At 36.9% G+C, this 23,328-nt stretch overlaps 2 protein-coding genes across 2 annotated transcripts; both read right to left on the bottom strand.

The window, feature by feature from the left end:
* Positions 1–1,643, bottom strand: LOC117337752 (growth hormone secretagogue receptor type 1-like). Its single transcript, XM_033898860.1, has one exon. It carries the CDS (start codon positions 1,641–1,643, stop codon positions 426–428), a length of 1,218 nt encoding a protein of 405 aa, XP_033754751.1. The 3' UTR covers positions 1–425.
* A 5,194-nt stretch (positions 1,644–6,837) lies between these two features.
* Positions 6,838–8,178, bottom strand: LOC117337016 (growth hormone secretagogue receptor type 1-like). Its single transcript, XM_033897760.1, has one exon. It carries the CDS (start codon positions 8,175–8,177, stop codon positions 6,933–6,935), a length of 1,245 nt encoding a protein of 414 aa, XP_033753651.1. The 5' UTR covers position 8,178; the 3' UTR covers positions 6,838–6,932.
* Between the last annotated feature and the right edge of the window lie 15,150 nt (positions 8,179–23,328).

The raw sequence follows: 23,328 nt of genomic DNA, 5'->3' as shown, positions 1-23,328 counted from the left end.
GTGTCGCCGTCCCGTTTTTACATTAGTACCGAACTAATCTCCCATTTCAGGTCTTGCTGTTGTTTTGGGATTTCAAGGTTACGTTCAAGGCAAAAACAACAAAGTACCCTGACTTGCGAGGATCTCATCCAAAGAGACCCAGAGGAAAGAAAGTACCATATAACATATATGATAGCACGTCGCCAGCACAAAATATTAATAAATCTCAAAGGCAGGGGTATCTGGGTATTAAAAATATTAGCAAGAGTAAGATATGGATATAAGAAAACATTCATGTTGTTTCTGTAAGGGTATGGAGTGTCCTCATAAAGTACCTGGCACCATCAATACATTAATAGACACTTTAAAAAACAACAAGCATAAAAGACACTGAATCGACAAAGGAATCTACCTGGCTTCTCTCACCCGGGATCAGGACGCAAAGATTATATCCCTAAATCTACCTTTTCATGTGTTTCTGTAGACCACTTTGGCGATCGTTGATATCTATTTAATTCGTAGCTGTCAGCTTTGGCCGGGGAATGAATACATTTACACGAAAGGGTATATATCTGACGCCTAAATTTCCGACCGGAAATGCAATACAGGAAGAAGTTTATTGAGTGATTTAGATACATCAACAATTCTGATACTGTCTTTGCCAGGAAGAAGTCTGCTCTTTGCTGCTGGTTCTGTTCATTCCATGTCTTGGTCGCTATGAGGATGATATTCATTGGGAGAGTTGTCAACAAAAATGTGAATGAAATCACCAGAAGCATCATCGTTAGCTTTTTGCTTACCTCCCCTGTTCCAGATGGATTCTTTCCTTTATGGAAAGAAATATCACCTCTTTCTGTGGTCAGAAAATGTTTGCGCTCGTTCTTGGCGATCCATACTTTCTGGATGATACGTATATTGAGAATTAACAAAATTGCAAATGGAAGAAACGAATAAATTACGGCATCAACCCACACCCAAACACCGTTGACAAAATCTGAGAAATCAGGACCAGCATCACAGATGTAGACTGGATTGATAGTATTGTTGCTTTCGAGTTGTAACTGCACCGTCAAAAGGAAATGACAGTTTACAAAACAAAGAGCTAGAATTGGAACGAAAACTATATACCTTGCTTTTCTGATTCTACATAACTTAGAGGCTTGTAGAGGATAGCACGCAGCGATATACCTTTCAACTGTCACCGCTACTATAAGCCACACAGATGAATCGCTACACACGTAGCCAAGAAAAACTACCAGCTTACAGGTCCAGTTAGCTTGGTCTTTGATGTCAAAGTCAGAAAGCTGAGCAATCCAAAGTGGCAAGAGGCCAACGTAAAGGACGAGAAGATCCATGACAGCCAGCGCGCTGAGATAGGTGTATGTTGACACTTTACCACTATTCGTCCGAAAGACTGTGAAGGACATGATATTTCCAATGGTCCCAAGGACAATAATTATCGGTGGGACATACAATAGTAGATACTTGTGTACACGGAAGGATGTAAAATCCTCAATCGGTACAATGGGTTCGCTGAAGAAGTTGAGAAGCTGTTCCTCACTGGACAAGTTCAGGCGGAGTATGAGGAGTTCGCGTTCCTCTTGATTCATCTGCTGGATCTGGTATAGAATTCGCTGGATGGTCGAGTGATTCTCTGGCTCCATCATATCGTTACTGTTAATGACAAAACAAATAAATAACAATTGTTTTACCGAAAAGGACACAATTGAAATCGGCGAAAAAACTCTTCTGCAGAAAAATTTAAAGACGTCGATATATACGCTATGAGAACAGTTATAAAAGGAAACCGTTATTTTATCGACTTGCTGCATGGATATAAAATAATCATAGTCTGATTTAAGGGAGATAATCTAGCTTCTACAATGTTATAACGTACTTACAATGTACGTATGGTATCAGAGGTGAAGTATTGAACGTCTCCCGGACAAAGTCGTGTCTCTTTCCGTCACACTCCAAATCTGTTGTCAAAGGAAAACAATATTGTTATCATCGGTGTGAAATGGGCTAGGTGATTCACATGGGTTTATAGAGGATAATGCATTATTGGACGAAGATTCAAACACATTAATGGCTGTGAACAAGTTTGGAAAAGAAGAAATTCCTTCGCATTCGAAAGAAATCATCATATCACAGATAGTCTATGGACGAAAAGATAATATCAGGCAAATATTTTAAAGAATTGAATACAGTATGCATAATCTAGAATTTTATAGGAAAGAAAATAAATCAATAAATAAATTTAGAACATACATACCAAAATAAAATATACATTATGATAAGACTCAGAAGTTAGAACATCACACCCATATCTAAATCTACAGTTATACATTAACATGGCTTTAATAAGTAAAAACTAATAAAACGATACCATTCTGGTAATAAGATGAGATTTTTTTGGCAGAAAATCACGTTTCCTTTACAAACTGTGACATCACGTGAAAAAAAGACGTTTAAATTGAACAAACGATTTAAATATCTGCTTTTCCAGTGCAAATCCGATAAAAAAAATTTAAAAAAAATATTCGTACAATGTTTAAGTCAAAAAGATAATACAAAATGATACAATCTTTCTATATCATATAAAAGCTTGTATAATGTTACAGTATACATACATGTATGTAGTGTTACATCATGATTTACATTGCTGCAATGTACCATACAACGCAACTTCATACTTACCAAATTTATGTTTCCAGTAGGTACTCAGCTTTGAGGTAGGCAGCAGGATAATTATGGACGACTTGTGTTGCTCACTCCATTCATGTTTTGAAAAAAAGAAACTGAACTTGTGTGATTAGAGTATATATACTGATCAGATTGGTAACGTCATGTTCACAAGGTTAATAAGTCAGGCAAGATGATCGAATAGAAACTGTGAGATTCACAGTTATTTACAGTAGTGATAATTGCTAACTATCGTTGATCTTTGAAAACAACTCTTCCAGTTTTAAATGTCTCTACGAATCACCTGCATGAAGTTTACAGCGATTTGTGAGAAAATTGTATATTTGGACATGTTACGCGTGTGTTACTCACGTATTTGTATGTATTACCTATATATTTGTATGTAATACCCTTATATTTGTACGTAATACCCATATATTTGTATGTATTACTCATATATTTGTATGTGTTACTCATATATTTGTATGTGATACCCATATATTTGTATGTGATACCCATATATTTGTATGTGATACCCATATATTTGTATGTGATACCCATATATTTGTATGTGATACCCATATATTTGTATGTGATACCCATATATTTGTATGTAATACCCCTATATTTGTATATATTACTCATATATTTGAATGTATTACCCATATATTTGAATGTATTACTCATATATTCGTATGTAATACCCATATATTTGAATGTTTTACTCATATATTTGAATGTATTACCCATATATTTGAATTTTTTACTCATATATTTGAATGTATTACTCATATATTTGTATGTATTACTCATATATTTGAATGTATTACTCATACATTTGTATGTATTACTCATATATTTGAATGTATTACTCATATATTTTAATGTATTACTCATATATTTGAATGTATTACTCATATGTTTGAATGTATTACCCATATATTTGAATGTATTACCCATATATTTGTATGTATTACCCATATATTTGAATGTATTACCCATATATTTGAATGTATTACTCATATGTTTGAATGTATTACTCATATATTTGAATGTATTACCCATATATTTGAATGTATTACTCATATATTCGTATGTAATACCCATATATTTGAATGTATTACTCATTAATTTGAATGTATTACCCATATATTTGAATGTATTACTCATTAATTTGAATGTATTACCCATATATTTGAATGTATTACTCATATATTTGAATGTATTACCCATATATTTGAATGTATTACCCATATATTTGAATGTATTACCCATATATTTGAATGTATTACCCATATATTTGAATGTATTACCAATATATTTGTATATGTTACCCATATATTCCAGATGAGATTCTTTTCGTTATTGCCTAGTCTTGCTAAAGTTTCTCATCAAAACCTTATTCGATGTTCTTCATGATATGTTTTGTGTGTATGAAATGTTTGGTATTAATGTTCAATGCATATGTATGGTGTATATTCAATGTTAGATATTAATAGTCGTACTCTATACATATTTAAGGGTATGTATAAATGAATATAGTTAGGATGTCTGAGTAGTCCGTTTATGGAATGGTTAGGACGAATGTACTATGATGTCTGCCAAATATTTCCATGTGTATGTTTCTTTGAAAGTTTTCATAAAACCATGTTACAAATCGGTCTGATTCGTCTCCTCATTCGATTGATGAAACGGGAAAAATGCATCAAAAACTTGAAGCTAGGTCTTTTGTATCCAATGGAAAACGTTTAAGCTACATTAGGTCGTAGTTGGTAGTTTGGCCTATGGAATTTCGGTATACAGTATATGTGAGGGGTGTCTGATATATGGTAGATGTTTTTATATTATTACTCATTGATAGAGCCTTCTTTCTTCATTTTAGTTCGTATATTGACTAAGTGTCGTTTATGTGTTGGTGCAGGATATCTATTTAATACATCATATTTCTTCTCATTTAGCACGGGGGTTCCCTTATCATTATAGCTACTTATCCAAGGCGTTCTGGAATTTCTTTCGAGACCTTTCCATTCTTCCTTCTTCAGAATTTCCTGGAGCAGCTTGGATTATTTAGTATTTAGTATCTTGTTTGTCCTGCTTGTGGTAGGTTTACATTGATTATCTCTGTTGCTTTCAACTAGTTCAGGGGTATCATGGCATGACCTAGACCCTTAACAAGTACAAGTTACCGTCGTCTGGTCCTCTGTCAACTTGTATTTGCTGATGTTGTTTGTTGTTTAGTATGGTGCCTGCTATATCTGATTGATGTTTCTTTTCTTTTCTTTGAAATATCTTGTCGTATTTTCGTTTTTCATTTTGGATTTTCAGTATTTTATCATAGTTACAATACTTTTTTTTATCTTGGTGATATTGTTAAGAATGGATGACGTCACGTCTGAGTTTGATCTTTAAACAAACAACGTTACTATTAACTGCTCAGCATACTCTCTCAAACTGCTTTTGGTTTTTGTGTTTGTCTAATTTCGGGGGCACGCATTATACTAACAGGACAGTGTAAATGTGATAGGAATGGTGCGGCACGCTAACTTCTGATTTTGATGACGATATTGCTCCTTATTATAGGGGCCGCAATGGCCGAGTGGTTAAGGTGTCCCGACACTTTATTACTAACCCTCCACCTCTGGGTTGCGAGTTCGAAACCTACGTGGGGCAGTTGCCAGGTACTGACTGTAGGGTGGTGTTTTTCTCTGGTACTCCGGCTTTCCTCCACCTCCAAAACGAGGTACGTCCTTGAATGAACCTGGATGTTAATAGGACGTTAAACAAAATAAACCAAACAAATAAAAGGTTTCGGTACCTTAGTTATTCTAAGTAAAATAGCACTTGTTCTCCTTTGACATTCAGTTTTGGAGGGGATGAACAAAGGAAATACAGCTTGTCATTCCGAAAGAGAGTTGACGTCATAATTATGTCTGCATCATATCTGAGATGAAAGTACATCCACTGAAATATAAATCATCCAATCAAGGTGTGATTGTCTATAACCAGTTGTATGGAAACGAGTACAAGAGTCTATTCATCACTTACCCACGCTATTTTTAGTAAACATTTACTCGTAAAATCAGTATTCTATCAGACTGTTATGAAAAATATCATAAGCATATTCCACACAACAAACTCCAATATCACGATTTCAGGATAATCTTTCTTGTTTTTTTTGTTTTTTTTGTTTTTTTTTGTGCGAGTATCTCATTTTAAAAATAAATACATCACCAATGCACAAAGTTTTATTTTCTGCATTTTTAGTCAAATAACAAATCAAAGTGATTGTACAATTGTATAGTTTAATGGGAATAGTCTTACATTCTATAACTATTTGAGGACTCCATGATCCAAATCAAATTAAGCTCTATCACAATGCTGTTTGTCAGACGTATGGAATTGTAATCATGCTATAGTGGACTACATATTTTTTTATTGAAAATTATATTTCTACATAAAAAGGTTTAATAATGGAATTCACCCATATAATAAAAAAAACCCTGAAAACTTAGCCTTCTATTGATTATTAAGAGAATCTATTAGTTTTATAAGCGTAGAGCAGTTAAAATAATTATCGGAATTATCCAGATGCCAATATGAAAAGGTAACGTGGCTTGCTCTGCTGAACGAGAATAAATGTAAAAAGGTGCAAAATGTATCAAGTTTATAACAGTAACATGATGTTATAGTGATGAACGCTTATCAAATAAGAGGATGCATTTCATTGATATATAGAGGTGTCAAGATAATTGATTCAGTATCGAAATGTTTATATTTGTAAATAATTGAATTTAAAGCTATTTGCATAGTTTCATGAAATGACCATATTAAAATTAGAGATTCATCATCAATATCAGGAAACAAAAAACACGTGATAAAAATTAAAATTTGTCCTCAATAATATGTTCATACAAATATGAACAAATATATGGAAACAACTTTGACACGATAGAATCGATGCTCATGCAATCTTTACACTTTGATAAATACATTTCAGCTCTTTAATGGTTAAAATTTGTGTATATTAAGTATTTGCATATAAAACATCTGAAAAAAAAAGAAAAAAATACCACACACACACACACACACACACACACACACACACACAAAACAACAACAACAACAACAACAACAAAAACCACACACACACACACACACACACACACACACACACACACACAAAAACAACAAAAAACGAGATATGTGTTTGAAACAATAGTCAGATTAGATTAGCACTACATAGCCATTGGCATACATAAGTTTATTATTCAAACAGAAGATGGCGGCGTGCGATTTCTTATTGTGCTTCTGTAAACAACCTTAAAGTTCGAGCCGTTACTCGTTGTCAGCGCTAAGCTTCTCATTCCTGTTAGAGCAGTGTCATCGTTTTGATTTTGGACAGAGCGACACAAAAGCGAAAGTATTTGACGCCTAAATTTCCGCCCGGAAATACAATACAGAAAAAAGTTGATTGTATGATTAAGATACATTAACAATTCTGATACTGTTTTTGCCAGGTAGAAATCTGCTTTTTGCTGCTGGTTCTGTTCATTCCATGACTTTGTCATGATGAGAATGATATTCATGGGGAGTGTTGTCAACAGGAATGTAAAAGAAACCATTAAAAGCATCATTGTAAGCTTTCTGCTTACCTCCCCTGTTCCGGAATGTTTTGATCTGATGTTATTACAGCCATTTCTATCTGTGGTTACCAGATGTTTACGTTCGTTCTTGGCGATGCATACTTTCTGGATAATACGTCCGTTGAGTATTGATAAGATTGCAAATGGAACAAACGAATATATCCCGGCATCAACCCACACCCAAACACCGTTGACTAGTTCTGAGAAATTAGGTCCAGCATCACAAATGTAGACAGGGTTGATGGTATCGTTTTTGTCATGTCGTAACTGCACTGTCCAAAGGAAATGAAAATTTACGAAACAAAGAGCTAGAATCGGAACGAAAACTATATACCTTGCTTTTCTGATTCGACATAGATTCGAGGCTTTTAAAGGAAAACACACTGCAATATACCTTTCTACTGTCACCGCTACTATAAGCCACACAGACGAATCGCTACATACGTAACCAAGAAAGGCTACCAGCTTACAGGTCCAGTTAGCTTGGTCTTTAATGTCGAAGTCAGAAAGCTGAGCAATCCAAAGTCGCAGTAGGCCAATGTACAGGACGAGAAGATCCATGATAGCAAGTGCACTGAGGTAGGTGTATGTTGACACTTTACCACTATTCGTCCGAAAGACCGTGAAGGACAAGATATTTCCAATGGTCCCGATGAGAACCATTATCGGCGGGACATACAATAGTAGAAACTTGTGTACACGGAAGGATGTGAAATCCTCAATCGGTACAATGGGTTCGCTGAAGAAGTTGAGAAGCTGTTCCTCACTGGACAAGTTCAGGCGGAGTATGAGGAGTTCGCGTTCCTCTTGATTCATCTGCTGGATCTGGTATAGAATTCGCTGGATGGTCGAGTGATTCTCTGGCTCCATCATATCGTTACTGTTAATGACAAAACAGAAACTAATTAGAAATATCAAAAGAAAAAGTTAAACAATATTTCAGTTTTCTGATAAGCGCATCTTGTTAAAACATTTAAATTTGTTGATGATGCGGAGTCCCTGTCTCTATAGAATTTTCCATTACGAACGCCGTTATGAATTTCGATGTTTCAACATATTTACAAACATATCTGATTTTCAGGCAGACCGACCGTTTATACGTCTACCTTAAAATTGGAAATATCTCATTAGATGTGACAGTGTATCTAAACAATGGTACAGTGTGTGTATACAATGTTAGTGTATCTAAACAATGTTACAGTGTATGTATACAATGTTAGTGTATCTAAACAATGTTACAGTGTATCTAAACAATGTTAGTGTATCTAAACAATGTTACAGTGTACGTATACAATGTTAGTGTATCTAAACAATGTTACAGTGTACGTATACAATGTTAAAAAGTACATATACAATGTAACAGTGTTCTTTATGTTTAATGTACTAATACAATATGACAATTAACTTATAGAATACTTCAGTGTAAGAATACAACGTTAACACAATGTTACGGTATACTCATATAATGTTTCAATGTTTTAAGTATAATCACACAATATTACAGTGTATACTTATCTATTTACATTTTGGTGGCAAAGCCACGATATAAACTTAGTAAAAAGATTTGCAGTCTATGTGACCATAATTGACACCCAAAACGTGACAACAATCCATGCCGCGCATGAATATATTCACCCACCGGAACTATTTGTAACTTACGTAAATCGTTTTTTTTTGTTAATTAAAAAGTATCAAAAAGACATTTTATACAATATTGTTACACAAATAATTAAAAGAATTGAACATACTTTGTTTTTTTTCGTATTATTTCAATGCACTTTTTTGTTTGCCAATCTACACGTGACAAACGAATTTTGAAAAAATAGGCTGTTATATTTGTCGAACCCCATTGACGAAATCGCTGAATATTGGCATTTTTTATGCTAACTCAATTCTAATTTTCAAAAATAACAAAACGAATATGTCGAGAATGTAAATATAAGGATTAAACTGTCTTTTTTTGGTGTCTATGGTCGATATAGATGCCAGAGCTTTGCAAACAAACGTCATATTGTGCGCTAGTTTAATCCTTAAATAAAATGCTACAGTGTACTAATACCACGTTACGGTGTGCATATACAATGTTTTAAGTATATTCATACAATGTTACAGTGTACTTATACAATGTTTAAGTGTACTTATACCATGTTGGAGTTTACTTATGCAATGACTTAAAGTATACTCATACAATGTTTCAGTGTAATATAACCATGAGATATACTCATACAATGTTTCAGTGTAATATAACCATGTGATATACTCATACAATGTTTCAGTGTAATATAACCATGTGATATACTCATACAATGTTTCAGTGTAATATAACCATGTGATATACTCATACAATGTTACAGTGTAATATAACCATGTGATATACTCATACAATGTTACAGTGTAATATAACCATGTGATATACTCATACAATGTTACAGTGTAATATAACCATGTGATATACTCATACAATGTTTCAGTGTAATATAACCATGTGATATACTCATACAATGCTAACGTTTACTTATACAACTTGCTTATACAGTGAATGTCTCGAATATGTGGGTTAAAGACAGCGTTAAACGTATCACTACCATTAATGACATTTCCATCATACTTCTAATATGTTTGAAAGGCCAATAATTTGTATAATATGCTTAAGCTCAATTAGGTTTTGTGTTTGCTATTAGTTTTACAAAATTAGTTTAAAAATGACATTCACATTAAAGTAAGGAGTGGCTACTGTTGATCAAACTGCCATATAAAACTGATAATTGACTAACACTTAACACCAAAACAGTTTTTAGTGTTATTATTAGTACCTTTTTAATAACCACAGGGAGTGTATACACAACCCAACACTGGTTTAATTGGCAGACAGTGATATCAAAGTGAATTCCCTATCAACATGGTGTCTCTTCAATCCAATTCATTCATGTCAGGAAAGGTTCTATGAAATGCCTGATTAGGTTGGTTCATGGGTTGGTGACATTTTAGCATATCGCTGAAGACAACACCGCCATTTGTCTAGTAAATTAAATATCTGGAGAATTCATTTATCTTCGTCATTTTTTTTCTGAAACGTAGATATTTGTCATACATTTGTACATCTGGTTGTTGGTGAGAAGAGATAAAGCATTATGTTTGTGGAGAAGAATTAAAAAGTACCTTTCGGTTGAGTTTAGTGCTATCAATCGTCTTGATTTATGGACGACCTCCCCCGTGTGCCACGAGGTTTGTGATCTTAAAGGTAAGTGTACACCAAATCTAAAACTATGGAGCTTACTTTATACCCTAGACAAGTAAGGTAATGTACCTTTCATTACAGTTCCAATCAAATTGTGATGGTCGCTTATAGCGCTGTTAAAATTGATAGACTAAAAACAAAGACAAAAGCAGTTTGTAATGATGACATTACTTGGTGAATGGATGAAATCATTCATAAAGCATGTTGCTTCTGTAATTTTATTTTTTTTAAATCTTAAAATTTTCACTTAAAATTTTTTTTTTTGTAGTTTCACAATAATTATTAAAATTGGCATCATTCATAAGGACATTATCATGCATAGATGGGGTTTAAACGTGCCAATGAAAGCCCACTTTCTCTTTTGTATGGAGGACTCATTACAGAAGAGGAGGTTACTGTAGGGATAGGAGATCATTCTGCATACTCCAGTAGCTAATTGAACCATTATCGAAAATAAGTGCTACATCTGATTGCGTAATTACTTTAGAATGTGTGGGTAAACAGTTTCTAAAAGCATACCATACCATCTCGTTTATCTATTTTTAGACCTAGGCAAAAGCCGTAGTTCAGCGCACGACAATTTAGAAAGAGCGCGCGTGGAACTATATTTGGAGACGCTTCAGCCTTATTAAACATAAAATGAATATCCTTTAGAAAACTTTATTTAATGTATGTCATGTGATCATACGTATTCTTTAACGTCTGCTCTTGTAGGTTACGTATATTGGGCATTTGAATAAAATGTTCACACAAACAATAGCATTGCAAAAAGAGTTTCAGGAACATAAATAAAACAAGCGTTCAGCTTGACAAAGTAATTTACCGTTTTACCCATAATTCACTTCCCAAATATAGGTTTTTATCAACAAAAATGCGTCTATTTAAAAACATAATTGACATCAACAAAGAAATAGAAGAAAATTTCAACTTTAGGTTTTCATGTCATATTTGGCACCGTATGGTGTATTGTTTCAGGGAGTGTGAAATTCAGCGTTTTAACGTTAAAATTCAAGGGTTATTAAAGTTAAGCTTGTTCAATTTAGATAACGATACTTATTTTAGCGATGCATATTTTACGACCGTGTTTTCAGATATTGTAAATTTAAAAAAAAGTTTGTTAACCCCCTGTCATGATTCCTCGGTAGTTGTGTACACACGCTACTATTTAGCGGATCAAATTGCTTAGCGTTTTAAAAAGCTACCTAAATCAACTATTTGCACCTGGCTGATATAACCCGCTATTCGGTATCGGTATTTGACAAGTGATTATAAGTTTCTCGCATTGCCCTGGCTTGTAGTAATAGAAATAGCTTATTATGGTTTATCTGACTCAGACTTAGAGATCTGTGAATGAGATTAATGAAGGCTAGCAGGACAATCCGTGTGACATATTCCTGGCATTACTCGCTCCCTTAATCGCGACAGCCAAGTTAGCAGTCACACCACCACCCTACCATTGACTAATTGATTTATAAACACAACGAGAGAAAACCTCCTACTGAATTATCTTGTGTATTGATTTTTATTTCAAGACTTTTTGACTGGTTTATCGGTCAGAGAAGAGTCGTGGCTCCACTGGTGTCTGTCTAGATATAATGCATTACCGCTATGCATCCACTTAGGGAAATACACGGTCTGTCATTCCAACAGCTCTCAGATTCTTACCCGGTGTGGTGCCAGTCGACATCAATAGCACGTGTAACTGCGGCCAACAATACAAAGACGATACTAAATCATTTATTTTTATTACTTGTTTTAAATTCTCACAAGAAACATATTTGAAATTGGTTGAAAACATATGAAAGGCGACGTCCCGTGGACAATATATCTGTTTTAGCTTTAGGTGCCATGGGGAATTAAACTATAAACGGGTCACAATTTCCGGATTTTTCTAGACGCTTGTAATTCACTGAAATAGATTAATTACAAGCGCCAAGGTAACGCAACCCTTTAACGTTCATTCTGTTGTCTTCGCTACCCTTTAACGTTCACGCTGTTGTCTTTTTATGCTCTGATTGACGTCTTGTCGGAAAGGCAATTATTACGAACGACTGTTTGATTGGCGATGATTGTCAATGAGTCGTCCAAAACAACAATAACAACGTATAATCAAAACAATAAGTCTAACACAGCTTCAGTAATTAGGGACGCATTAGTGCCATAATTTAGATATAGCAGGAGGGACGCCTTAATGCCATAATTTAGATATAGCAGGAGGTACGCCTTAAAGCTGACAGTGCAAGTTAAAAAGCATCCAATTGAAATTAACAAAAAAAATACATGTACAGATTTCCAAAAATCGTTTCCGAGACAATCCCCAGTTATGGTAGTGTCGTATCTAAGGACGGGCAGACATTTTTCTTTTTTGTTATGCGTGGATACAACCAAGCCGCCGCTGCTATAAAAAGAACGTGCTTCGTCACACTCTCATTCACTCTAACCTCAGGTGTTCACGGTGACACACCTGTATCTTCTACACTATATCTGTACACCACGTGACCTACAACTGTATTCGCGAACGACACCAAACAGAAGCACTTACCTGTAACTTGAGCAGAAAGATGGTCAGTGTCTCTCAATTATCTAGCTTTCAAATCTTGTTGAAAATAAAGTCTCCAAATAAATGCTTGAAAATGCATAACGAATTAATCCCAAATACTCTATCCATCTTCTCACGTGTTTTTCGTGGGTGCAGCCATTTTCATAACAAGTAAACAGTCCGAGGAGTTCCGATTTTTACTCGTATCCTACACTAGCACTCCTCGGATGTTTTCCTATTGTCTACACTACACTAGGGCTGTTGTGCGGTTTTATCACGTTTTAATTGCGTTATGGCACGTGCACAAATAATACATTTGTACGAAGACACGGAAAATATTTCGATGGAAACAATGGATATAATGATGTAACAGTTGTAAAGTTGTTCTTGCTGCATATCCCACTGGAAAGACTCAGGTAGGAATTTACTCATATTTACTCTGTTTATAATTTCATTAGGTACATGTTTTGTTGGGGCCCAAATAGTTTGTGTTGTCAATACTTTCTTTTCTTTCTTTTATTGTAAAATAATATATATATGTATATATATAAAGTTACCTCTTCAAATTCCATATGCAAGTTCCGTAATGTAAACAAAAACTCATTTGCGTTTGTATTGAGAACGTATACTATGTATAATGGAGAGATGTGTCGCTATGAGCATGTATCGATAGACTGATACTTGTCTCAATGACCGCACGCGCTTTTATAGCGGCTCGTATCTACGCATAACAAAAAACAAAAATTGTCTGCCCTTCCTTAGATACGACACAACCATAATTGTGGGATGTCTCGGAAACGATTTTTGGAAATCTGTACATGTATTATTTTTTTTTAATCTCAATTCGATGCTTTTTAACTTGCACTGTCAGCTTAAAGTGATAGGATGTAATGAAGGGGAAAAATCATTTGGTTGACAATTCTAAAATAGTAGCATGATTCCATTTTTGTTCATATATTTTTTATACTGTATGACCAAAGAAGGTATGTGTTAATATTCCCAAGAAAAATCAATAAAATAAAGTTATATATATTTTTTATATATATAATCATTGGTTATTTTAGTGTATTGACGTTGTTCACCAGAAATGAATTCATAAACACATTCATTAAAGCGGTTTATGTACGAATGACTGAATAGGACCATTTTATTTTTATTGTAAGCCCTGTCATGCTTCCATGCAAAAAAAAAAAAAAAAAAAATGACGGCAGCTGTTTTCTTTAGTTCGTCGGTATTCGCTTTTTGTTTGTTTGTTTTTTGTTTTGTTTTTGTTTTTTGTTTTGTTAGATAGTGGAGCCCATCCGGCTGTATTGCCTTTGTAAATAATTCCGCAAATGTATCGCTTCAACCAATCAATACTTACGCTGGTGTAATATATACCAGTATTCAAATCTGATAATTTTCTATTTTCAATTTCAATTACTGCTATCTATGATATTTCATTCTCTAGATAAATGTTGCTTGAATTTATGTATAGTGCATGCATCTTTAATCCATTAGATTGTTCTATGATACCTTGCTTGTTATCTGAATAATTTGTCAGGCTGCATGCTATTTTATCTGTGCTTACCTTGCTTTGCCGCAATAACAACACTACATTGCTAATGTTCTTTGTTTATTGTATCTGACGGTTAATATATATTCCTGTATCTATTATCTTGAGACATTATCAAGCTCTCTCCAGTCGCCGTGTATATGACATCGTTATTTGATGACATCTTAGAATCCCAACCTATTTCTCTACAAGACAAGGTCAAAAAATAAATCAAAGCTTGTGAAGCTACACAAAAGCTAATTTCCGTATTCTCATGGGAGGAAATCAAAAGTGAACAGGATCGTTTCGAACGTGTGAGCCTCACTGTGAGAGAACAGGACGCCATCATGGTATCTATGGAAATCAGACAAATAATTGATGTTTGCAGCTGTACATTTCTATTTATTGCGATTTTCTTTTGAAATGTAAACCTGTTTAGACTTTCGATGAGTAATTCGTACGCCAAACAATGCGTCTCGTAACCGTGTTTCAAACAAAGAGTTTAAAAACAAAAAACAAATTTCACGTTCGCTTTAAATGCTATCGATGACTGCTCGGTGACGAGGTTGTTTACAAGGCAAAAAAGTCGATATAGGAGTTTGTACATGTGCGTCAACTGTATAACATTTAATGTTTTCTTCCATTACATAATATTAGTATTGATTTTCCCCATTATAAGACAAAAACAGTCAATAGAATATTTAAAATTGTGCACAAATAAAACCTTGAGAATAGATTTTCGTAGATTTCGATGTTAAATAATTGTTTTGTTCATTTATTATTTTAAGGCATGTATTTTAATGTACAATTCCGGTTCATTGGTAGATATTTCGGGGCATAAATAATTCAATGTTTTCCCTGATCTACAAGTCGATATTCAGCGCAGAGGGACCGGTCATTTTCCACCATAGCTATATTTACACAAACCTCGAGACACAAGACGATATCAACATAGTACTGTCTGGAAGTCTGTGGGGATACATTCTGCAAGGAAGAAATATGATGTTGGCGTTAACTGCCTATCTGTAGCGAAATTATACCGGCGAAGACTAAAGCGCCCGTTTATTTGTGTGGCGTGGATAGATCAAAATGTAAATATTGACGCCATATTTAAAATGTTAAGTGACATTTCTTGGACCACTGCCACTACTCACTTGACACTTATTACGACATGATTACATTGTGGACAGTGACAAAATGTCATGCAGTTAACTGTTTTCATTTGGATCATGCCGGCGGTAACGTTAATCGCATGGCTGCTATATCGCTGTTCTTTTGGATCACGCAAGCGTTAACTCCAGTCATATGGCTGTTCCATACATTGGCTCAAGCCGATGTTAACTCCAGACATATGGTTGTTCCATCCATTGGATCACGCCGGCGTTAACTCCAGTCAAATGGCTGTTCCATCCATTGGATCACGCCAGCGTTAACTCAGATCAAATGTTCCATCCTTTGGATCACGCCAGTGTTAACTCCAGTCATATGGCTGTTCCATCCATTGGATCACATTCCGCATGCTATCCCAGTTGTATAGAAGAACAGAAAGATGGAAGAATAGCCAATAAACTCTGAGTGACACTAGTTTGAAGAAGATATTATCCCATATGTGCTTGCCGGCAAAGTGGTGTCATTCATACCAATTATAAATGTCATATCAAGACAGGTATGTGGTCTTTAACATGTCTGTTTGAAGCGCCATCAATCAAAGTATTACTATCAAAAATAATACGATACTCCCCTATCGATAAAGTAACACGTACGGCTATGATATATTCAATTCATTTCATGTCGGAGGCATCGTGGATGTGACATCTACAACAATAACATCAGACTTTAGACTAATTTTAGGTATCCATGATTAAGTCCTATATTTGACCCCGAATTGTCGCCAATACACGAAATCCAAATACCGCACGTGCTAGTAATGACACCCTTGGCTCATTTTCAATAAGACATACAATAGTCGTAACGTCAGTTCATGTAACGATTCCGCTGACATGTTACCCCGTAATACACTCTCCATGGATACAACGTCCTTGAAATTGTTGGATTGTTATTTGATTAAGAATTGGCTATACTGATGGCGCTAGAACTATCAGGCCTTGCGACTGAGCGTTTGGCAATCTGTCATATACATGTGTAGCATCGAATATGGCGGGAGACAGGTGTTAGACCAATCGTTTCCTTTACCGGAGATGACGTAACAATTGGCGCCAACATCAATTTCGAATACAAAAAGAATATTTCTAATTCTTTCTTTTGCCTTACTCTTTTAAAAAATAATTTGAGTTTTTTAAAAATACGTTTCTTAAGAAATAAAATTGTTTTTTTTTATAGAATCAAATGATAAATCAAAATACGATTTTATTTCCAAAGAATGTTGGAAGCAAGGGGTAAGATCGTTATTGGACTGAAAAAAGTCTCTCTAAAATAACAGAAACATTTCAGTTATAAGATGCATATCAAATACCGTAAGCATTGTATTAGGTATTCAAGCCAGGTTTCCAAATCACCAGCTTATTTCAGATGTTAAGTTATTAACAACTTCATATAAAGTTAATGTTCGTGTAAACTATATTTTATTTCACCAAATAATGCGAAATAAGTTGTATCAACTGTCTAATCATGCATGTTGGCCTGGATGGAAACGAGCGAGTGTTCTTACTTTGGTAAAAAAACCCGGAGTAACCAGGGAAAATCTGCGTGGTCGGGCAGGTGAACCCTCTCTTTTTCTCGTCCGATCCGGGAATCCAACCCATGCGCCTAGGTGAAAGGCAAGTGTTATCACTGTTTTTAAGATCTTTTAGAAAAGCATTACTAGCCGAAGTGTATCAAAGCGGTGTATTTGTGGGTATAGACCTGTTTAGATCTGTTTCGATTTTCTCGACTTCCCTTCTGGAATTCCACACTTTTGGCCTTTTGCATCAATGGCGAGTCCTAAAAAGACGAAACCGTTGTATGATGTCCCTAACATCACCAGCGAATCCTCAAAGGATGAAACCGTTGTACGATGTCCCTGACATCACTGACCGTAAACAGAATTACATATAAATCATTAAAATGTACATCTTATAAATGAAATTAATCACTGGCATCACTTCAATAAGTAATGTTCCTCCGTCTATTTGTCAGAGAGCTGAGGAACCCCGAGGACTGGAATGGTCCTTTGGTGTCATCATATTTGGGTTGCAGCATTACTGACGAGTCAAAAAACCAGCTACAGGGGGCCTTTTGTATTCCAGATTCAGTATGTATGTAGTATGCAGTCTGCTGTTTCTAAATTCCTATAAAAGGGAGCTGTTACGCATGTGTCATTTGTACAATGCCTATACAGCATTTCACACTAACAGTCATGTATCTTTCATGATTTAACCGAGAAAGTAACTACTGCAGAGCGAGAAACCATTCTAATTCTCTAAATTGCGATCAACATATAAATCACAGACTAGTCACATCTCGTTCTATTAGACGCTTTAATATGTCAACCTTTTGTATGACGTGATGAAGTATGACTCCACCTGTGCGATTACATAACAATATAGCATGCTGATTTTGTTACCACGGCAACGGCAAGGAAGAAATTAACTCTATGAATCTGTGCAATAGTATCATTTAACATTAAATAGTGGTAATTCTTAACATGTTCATGTGTTAGACACATCAAGGTCGTGTTTGCAGCGACACTCTCTATAAAAACCTGATTTGTAGTCTGTCAACATTTCACAATTTGAACCCTTCATGTACAACATTATATATATATATGCTATTTTAATGGACAAGTTTGGTTTTGGAGGTGGAGCAAAGCCGGAGTACCCGGAGAAAAAACACTGGCCTATGGTCAGTACCAGGCAAATGTCCCACGTGATTTTCGAACTCGCAACTCAGCGGTGGATGGCTAGTGATACAGTGTGGTGTACACCTTAACCACTCGGCCACCGCATCACCAGAATGGCACCGGAATTCATTACCATAGTGTAAGGCAATGACAAGAAGGAGAAAAAACAAACTCTCCTCTGAAATTCCAACAGAACTGGTAACGCGATCGGATTCGTCAAATATATCCATTAATTGAAAATATTTTTTGCCGAGGGAATAATGCGATGCTTCAGACCTTTCCGAACGACAAAACAAACAACAAAAGGTACCTATGACGTAAGTGAAGAAAAAAGGAATAATTACTATACACGTATGGAAAATGAGAAAAATGGCGCAAAACGTAAAAGCGAGTCGTCAAATGTCGAAGGCATACCGCAGACAATAATAAACAATCCAAAATCGCACTCAAAATGCAACAAAAACTAAACAACATAGAACTGTGACATCCCCAATATCCCCCCCCCCCCCCTCATTTCCTATTATTGTCGTGAAAACTTCCGAGTTATCACCCATCATGTTGTGGGCAGGGAATACAGGGAATATTTGTTGAGGTTAAATCCGTGTAGCCAATGAGATCACGCGTTCTCCTCATTGACGTTTACCGCCGTCAACAGGCGATTAACGTTATGAATATTCCAGTTTTACGGACCTGAATGTCGAAGTGAAATCTCATGCTTCACTTAATTCTTTAAAAGGGGTAGTCAGGTGCCCTGCTTGGAAGAACGACACTCAGAGGCCGACATACTGGAGTACTTCCAGGGAGTTGAGAACAGTAATGTCTAGGAGGTTAGGTGGATCAGTTCAAGACGCAACGACCAAACAATAAACAAAATTGCTTTCATCCTCACGGTCGGAGTGTCGCAGCTACCTTAGACGGTAACAATGCTTTACCAGAGGTACACTGGCTCCACTTACATTTGCAACCCTCTGCGACGCACGAGGACAGATGTTGGCGGAACACTGCGAATACTGCGAACATGAAGTCCGTATCGACAATGGCCAGTGCAATATTGTTGGCAAGCAATGCGTGACTGTCCTGCCTGAATGTACCCCGGGCGAAATATACCCAGAGCGTTTCCTTTCCTGAGGCCAGGAGGCTAGTGGAGAGTAGGGACATGCTAAATCCTTTATATGAAACAATCGTATAAGCAGAGTCTACAGCAGGCACCATATCATTTAAGAAGAATACCTTGCAGCGATGTTCTTCGATACTGAGATGGTATATGATACTTCCTGGCAGTTTTGAATCATGAAAGATCTTCATGACCTTAGCATACGTGGAAACCTTTCCGATTTTTAATCTAACAACCTATATCAAACAGACACTTCAAAGTGTGAGTCGGCTCGACGTTTTCTGAAACTTCCAAACAGGAAATGGGAGTACAAGATGTCACTTTGTTTGGTCTTAAAATTGGTGATAAAGTCTAATGTCTTGTGGTATTTTGTTTTGATTGTCCGGCGGTAAAGGTCAATGTACACAGCCAGGCCCATATGGGGACGACATCCACGGTTATATGAAAACGAGTGTCGAGGAGACACCATCAGCCAGGGTCATATGAAAACGAGTGTCGAGGAGACACCATCAGCCAGGGTCATATGAGGACGGGTGTCGAGGAGACACCATCAGCCAGGGTCATATGAGGACGGGTGTCGAGGGGACACCATCAGCCAGGGTCATATGAAAACGAGTGTCGAGGGGACACCAACAGCCAGGGTCATATGAGGACGGGTGTCGAGGAGACACCATCAGCCAGGGTCATATGAAAACGAGTGTCGAGGAGACACCAACAGCCAGGGTCATATGAGGACGGGTGTCGAGGGGACACCAACAGCCAGGGTCATATGAGGACGGGTGTCGAGGGGACACCAACAGCCAGCCAGGGTCATATGAGGACGGGTGTCGAGGGGACACCAACAGCCAGGGTCATATGAGGACGGGTGTCGAGGGGACACCAACAGCCAGGGTCATATGAGGACGGGTGTCGAGGGGACACCATCAGCCAGGGTCATATGAAAACGAGTGTCGAGGGGACACCAACAGCCAGGGTCATGTGAGGACGGGTGTCGAGGAGACACCATCAGCCAGGGTGGTATGAGGACGGGTATCGAGGGGACACCAACAGCCAGGGTCATATGAGGACGGGTGTCGAGGGGACACCAACAGCCAGGGTCATATGAAAACGAGTGTCGAGGGGACACCAACAGCCAGGGTCATATGAGGACGGGTGTCGAGGAGACACCATCAGCCAGGGTCATGTGAGGACGGGTGTCGAGGAGACACCATCAGCCAGGGTCATATGAGGACGGGTGTCGAGGGGACACCATCAGCCAGGGTCATATGAAAACGAGTGTCGAGGGGACACCAACAGCCAGGGTCATATGAGGACGGGTGTCGAGGGGACACCAACAGCCAGGGTCATATGAGGACGGGTGTCGAGGGGACACCAACAGCCAGGGTCATATGAAAACGAGTGTCGAGGGGACACCAACAGCCAGGGTCATATGAGGACGGGTGTCGAGGGGACACCAACAGCCAGGGTCATATGAGGACGGGTGTCGAGGGGACACCAACAGCCGGGGTCATATGAGGACGGGTGTCGAGGGGACACCAACAGCCAGGGTCATATGAGGACGGGTGTCGAGGGGACACCAACAGCCGGGGTCATATGAGGATGGGTGTCGAGGGGACACCAACAGCCAAAATCATATAAGTAAGTTTCAAGGAGGCAACGATAGAGCAAAAAAGATAAAAAAGAAAGAGTGAACGAAAATATAGAGAAGGAACAGAAGTAAGTCACAGCGATCTAAGATAGGCATTGGTTTCTGAGGTAAAGGTTATCTTTCATGGTAAAGCATACAGACAACCACACTTAACAATATAGTCACGTGTGCAGTATATAATTCTAACAATAAGACGATGATAATGCCAAATTTGGGACCAATTCGAAACCGAGGCTGATATCATGAATTAGGCCTATATGCTGCGGAAGAAAAGCATGCATATCTTTATACGGTCACACATTCGGGAAGTGGTCAAACTATAGAAAGTTGGGATCGCGGTGGCTGTGTGGTCAATGTGTCCCGACACTTTATCACTAGCCCTCCACCTCTGGGTTGTGAGTTCGAAACCCATTTGGGGCAGTTGCCTGGTATTGACCGTAGGTCGGTGTTTTTCTCCTGGTACTCCGGCTTTCCTCCACCTTTAAAACTAGGTACGTCCTTAAATGACCCTGGCTGTTAATAGGACGTTAAACAAAACAAACAAATATAGAAAGTTATTAAGAATCCGTTCCCGGAGGTTTCTTTGAGATTGAATACACCATTTGCTTCCATTAACTTTACCATTAAAAATAAGCAAATAACGTGACGACAGTGAGCAATATATCTAGTGACCTTGGAGAACGTGAGAATAGCATTTAAAACATTTTAAGAATGGAAAACACGAGTGAAGTCTATTATGGTGACGTGTTTTCCATGGTGACTGATGTTTGAAAAAAAAAACGTTTGGCGTGAGTTGGAACGTTCAAGTGTGAGGAAAACAGAAGTAAACATTCAAATTGTTAAAAAGACGTTCAACAAAACAGCAAATCGATGAAGGGAGTCTCATATCGCTTTAGGTTTAGTTGTACGAGGGTAAAAAGGATACACACAAAACCAGTAACTGGACATAGCTCACACCATCAACACATTTAAACGACAATTAAAATATACACCCAAACTTTCCAGCGGATTCAGCCGTTCTTGAACCGGTTTTAAAATATCTTCGGTATAATGTAGTGCCTAGTAACATTCTTGATTGTTTTTTTACTTTGTTATTCAATGTGTTTATTGCAGTTTCTGGAGTTGCAACCTCCATGTCTTCGAGAATTTGGATACTATCGAGTAGACATTGATTCTACAAGCGTGTGAGATTTTTTTATTTTAAGATAAAATGAAATTAAAAAAATCTCACAGGCTTACAACTGACATGTTTTCAATGAACCTTAAAATGTATTGTATCGTCTGCTAGAATAGATGACATTTTGAGGCCAAGAACGGAGAGATCGTGGCCTGTCTCTGAGATAAGACCGTAAATTGTTACAAGACATATCCCGATTGACATTGATCAACACTCTATATGACCTTGAGTTTCTGGCTGTGAAAATAACAGTCTGTTGCGGCTCTCTAGATGTTAAAAAAATTACGCCAAATTTTACCATTCAATCCTACATCACAAAATGCCTAACAGGCAATTGACCAAAAAGCAATTCCTGTGTGTCTAGATCAAGATGGCGACACACATAGCTTGTTATGTTGGAGTGGGTCTGTGCCTGTATTGTTTTGCGTGAATGCTTTGTAAAAATTACTGCAATTCAGGTCAAGAACCAGCGAGTGAAGAATTTTTCTTCGCTTCATATTCGTATTTATTTAGCCATTTCACTTCAACAAATTTGCTATTTAAAACTAGCTAAAATCGTGATGAAACGAAGCGACATATTTAGTGGCCCTGGAAAACGTGAGGATGGTGTCACGTGTTAACATATGGTATGGTTAAATATAGGTAATGGATGCCGACAAACAGATGTTCGCTGGATGCGTATTTCTAGAAATAGAAAATGATTTGTGAAGTAGTAATAACGACAGTATAGATAAGTAAATTGTCAAATTTTCGAGTCAATTTGCCCCTTTATCAAGACACAAGTAATTACAAACCAACACATATAGATATAGAACATGGAACGGTTATATCAATTCAGTAGGACAAAAGATACCTCGACGTCAACACACAGGGACAAAATATACCACAGCGTCAACACACGGGGACAAAATATATCACAGCGTCAACACTCAA

The sequence above is a fragment of the Pecten maximus genome, chromosome 11 (assembly GCF_902652985.1).
Source record: "Pecten maximus chromosome 11, xPecMax1.1, whole genome shotgun sequence".
NCBI classification, from domain to species: Eukaryota; Metazoa; Mollusca; class Bivalvia; order Pectinida; family Pectinidae; genus Pecten; species Pecten maximus.
This window is presented reverse-complemented; position numbering and strand designations above follow the sequence as displayed.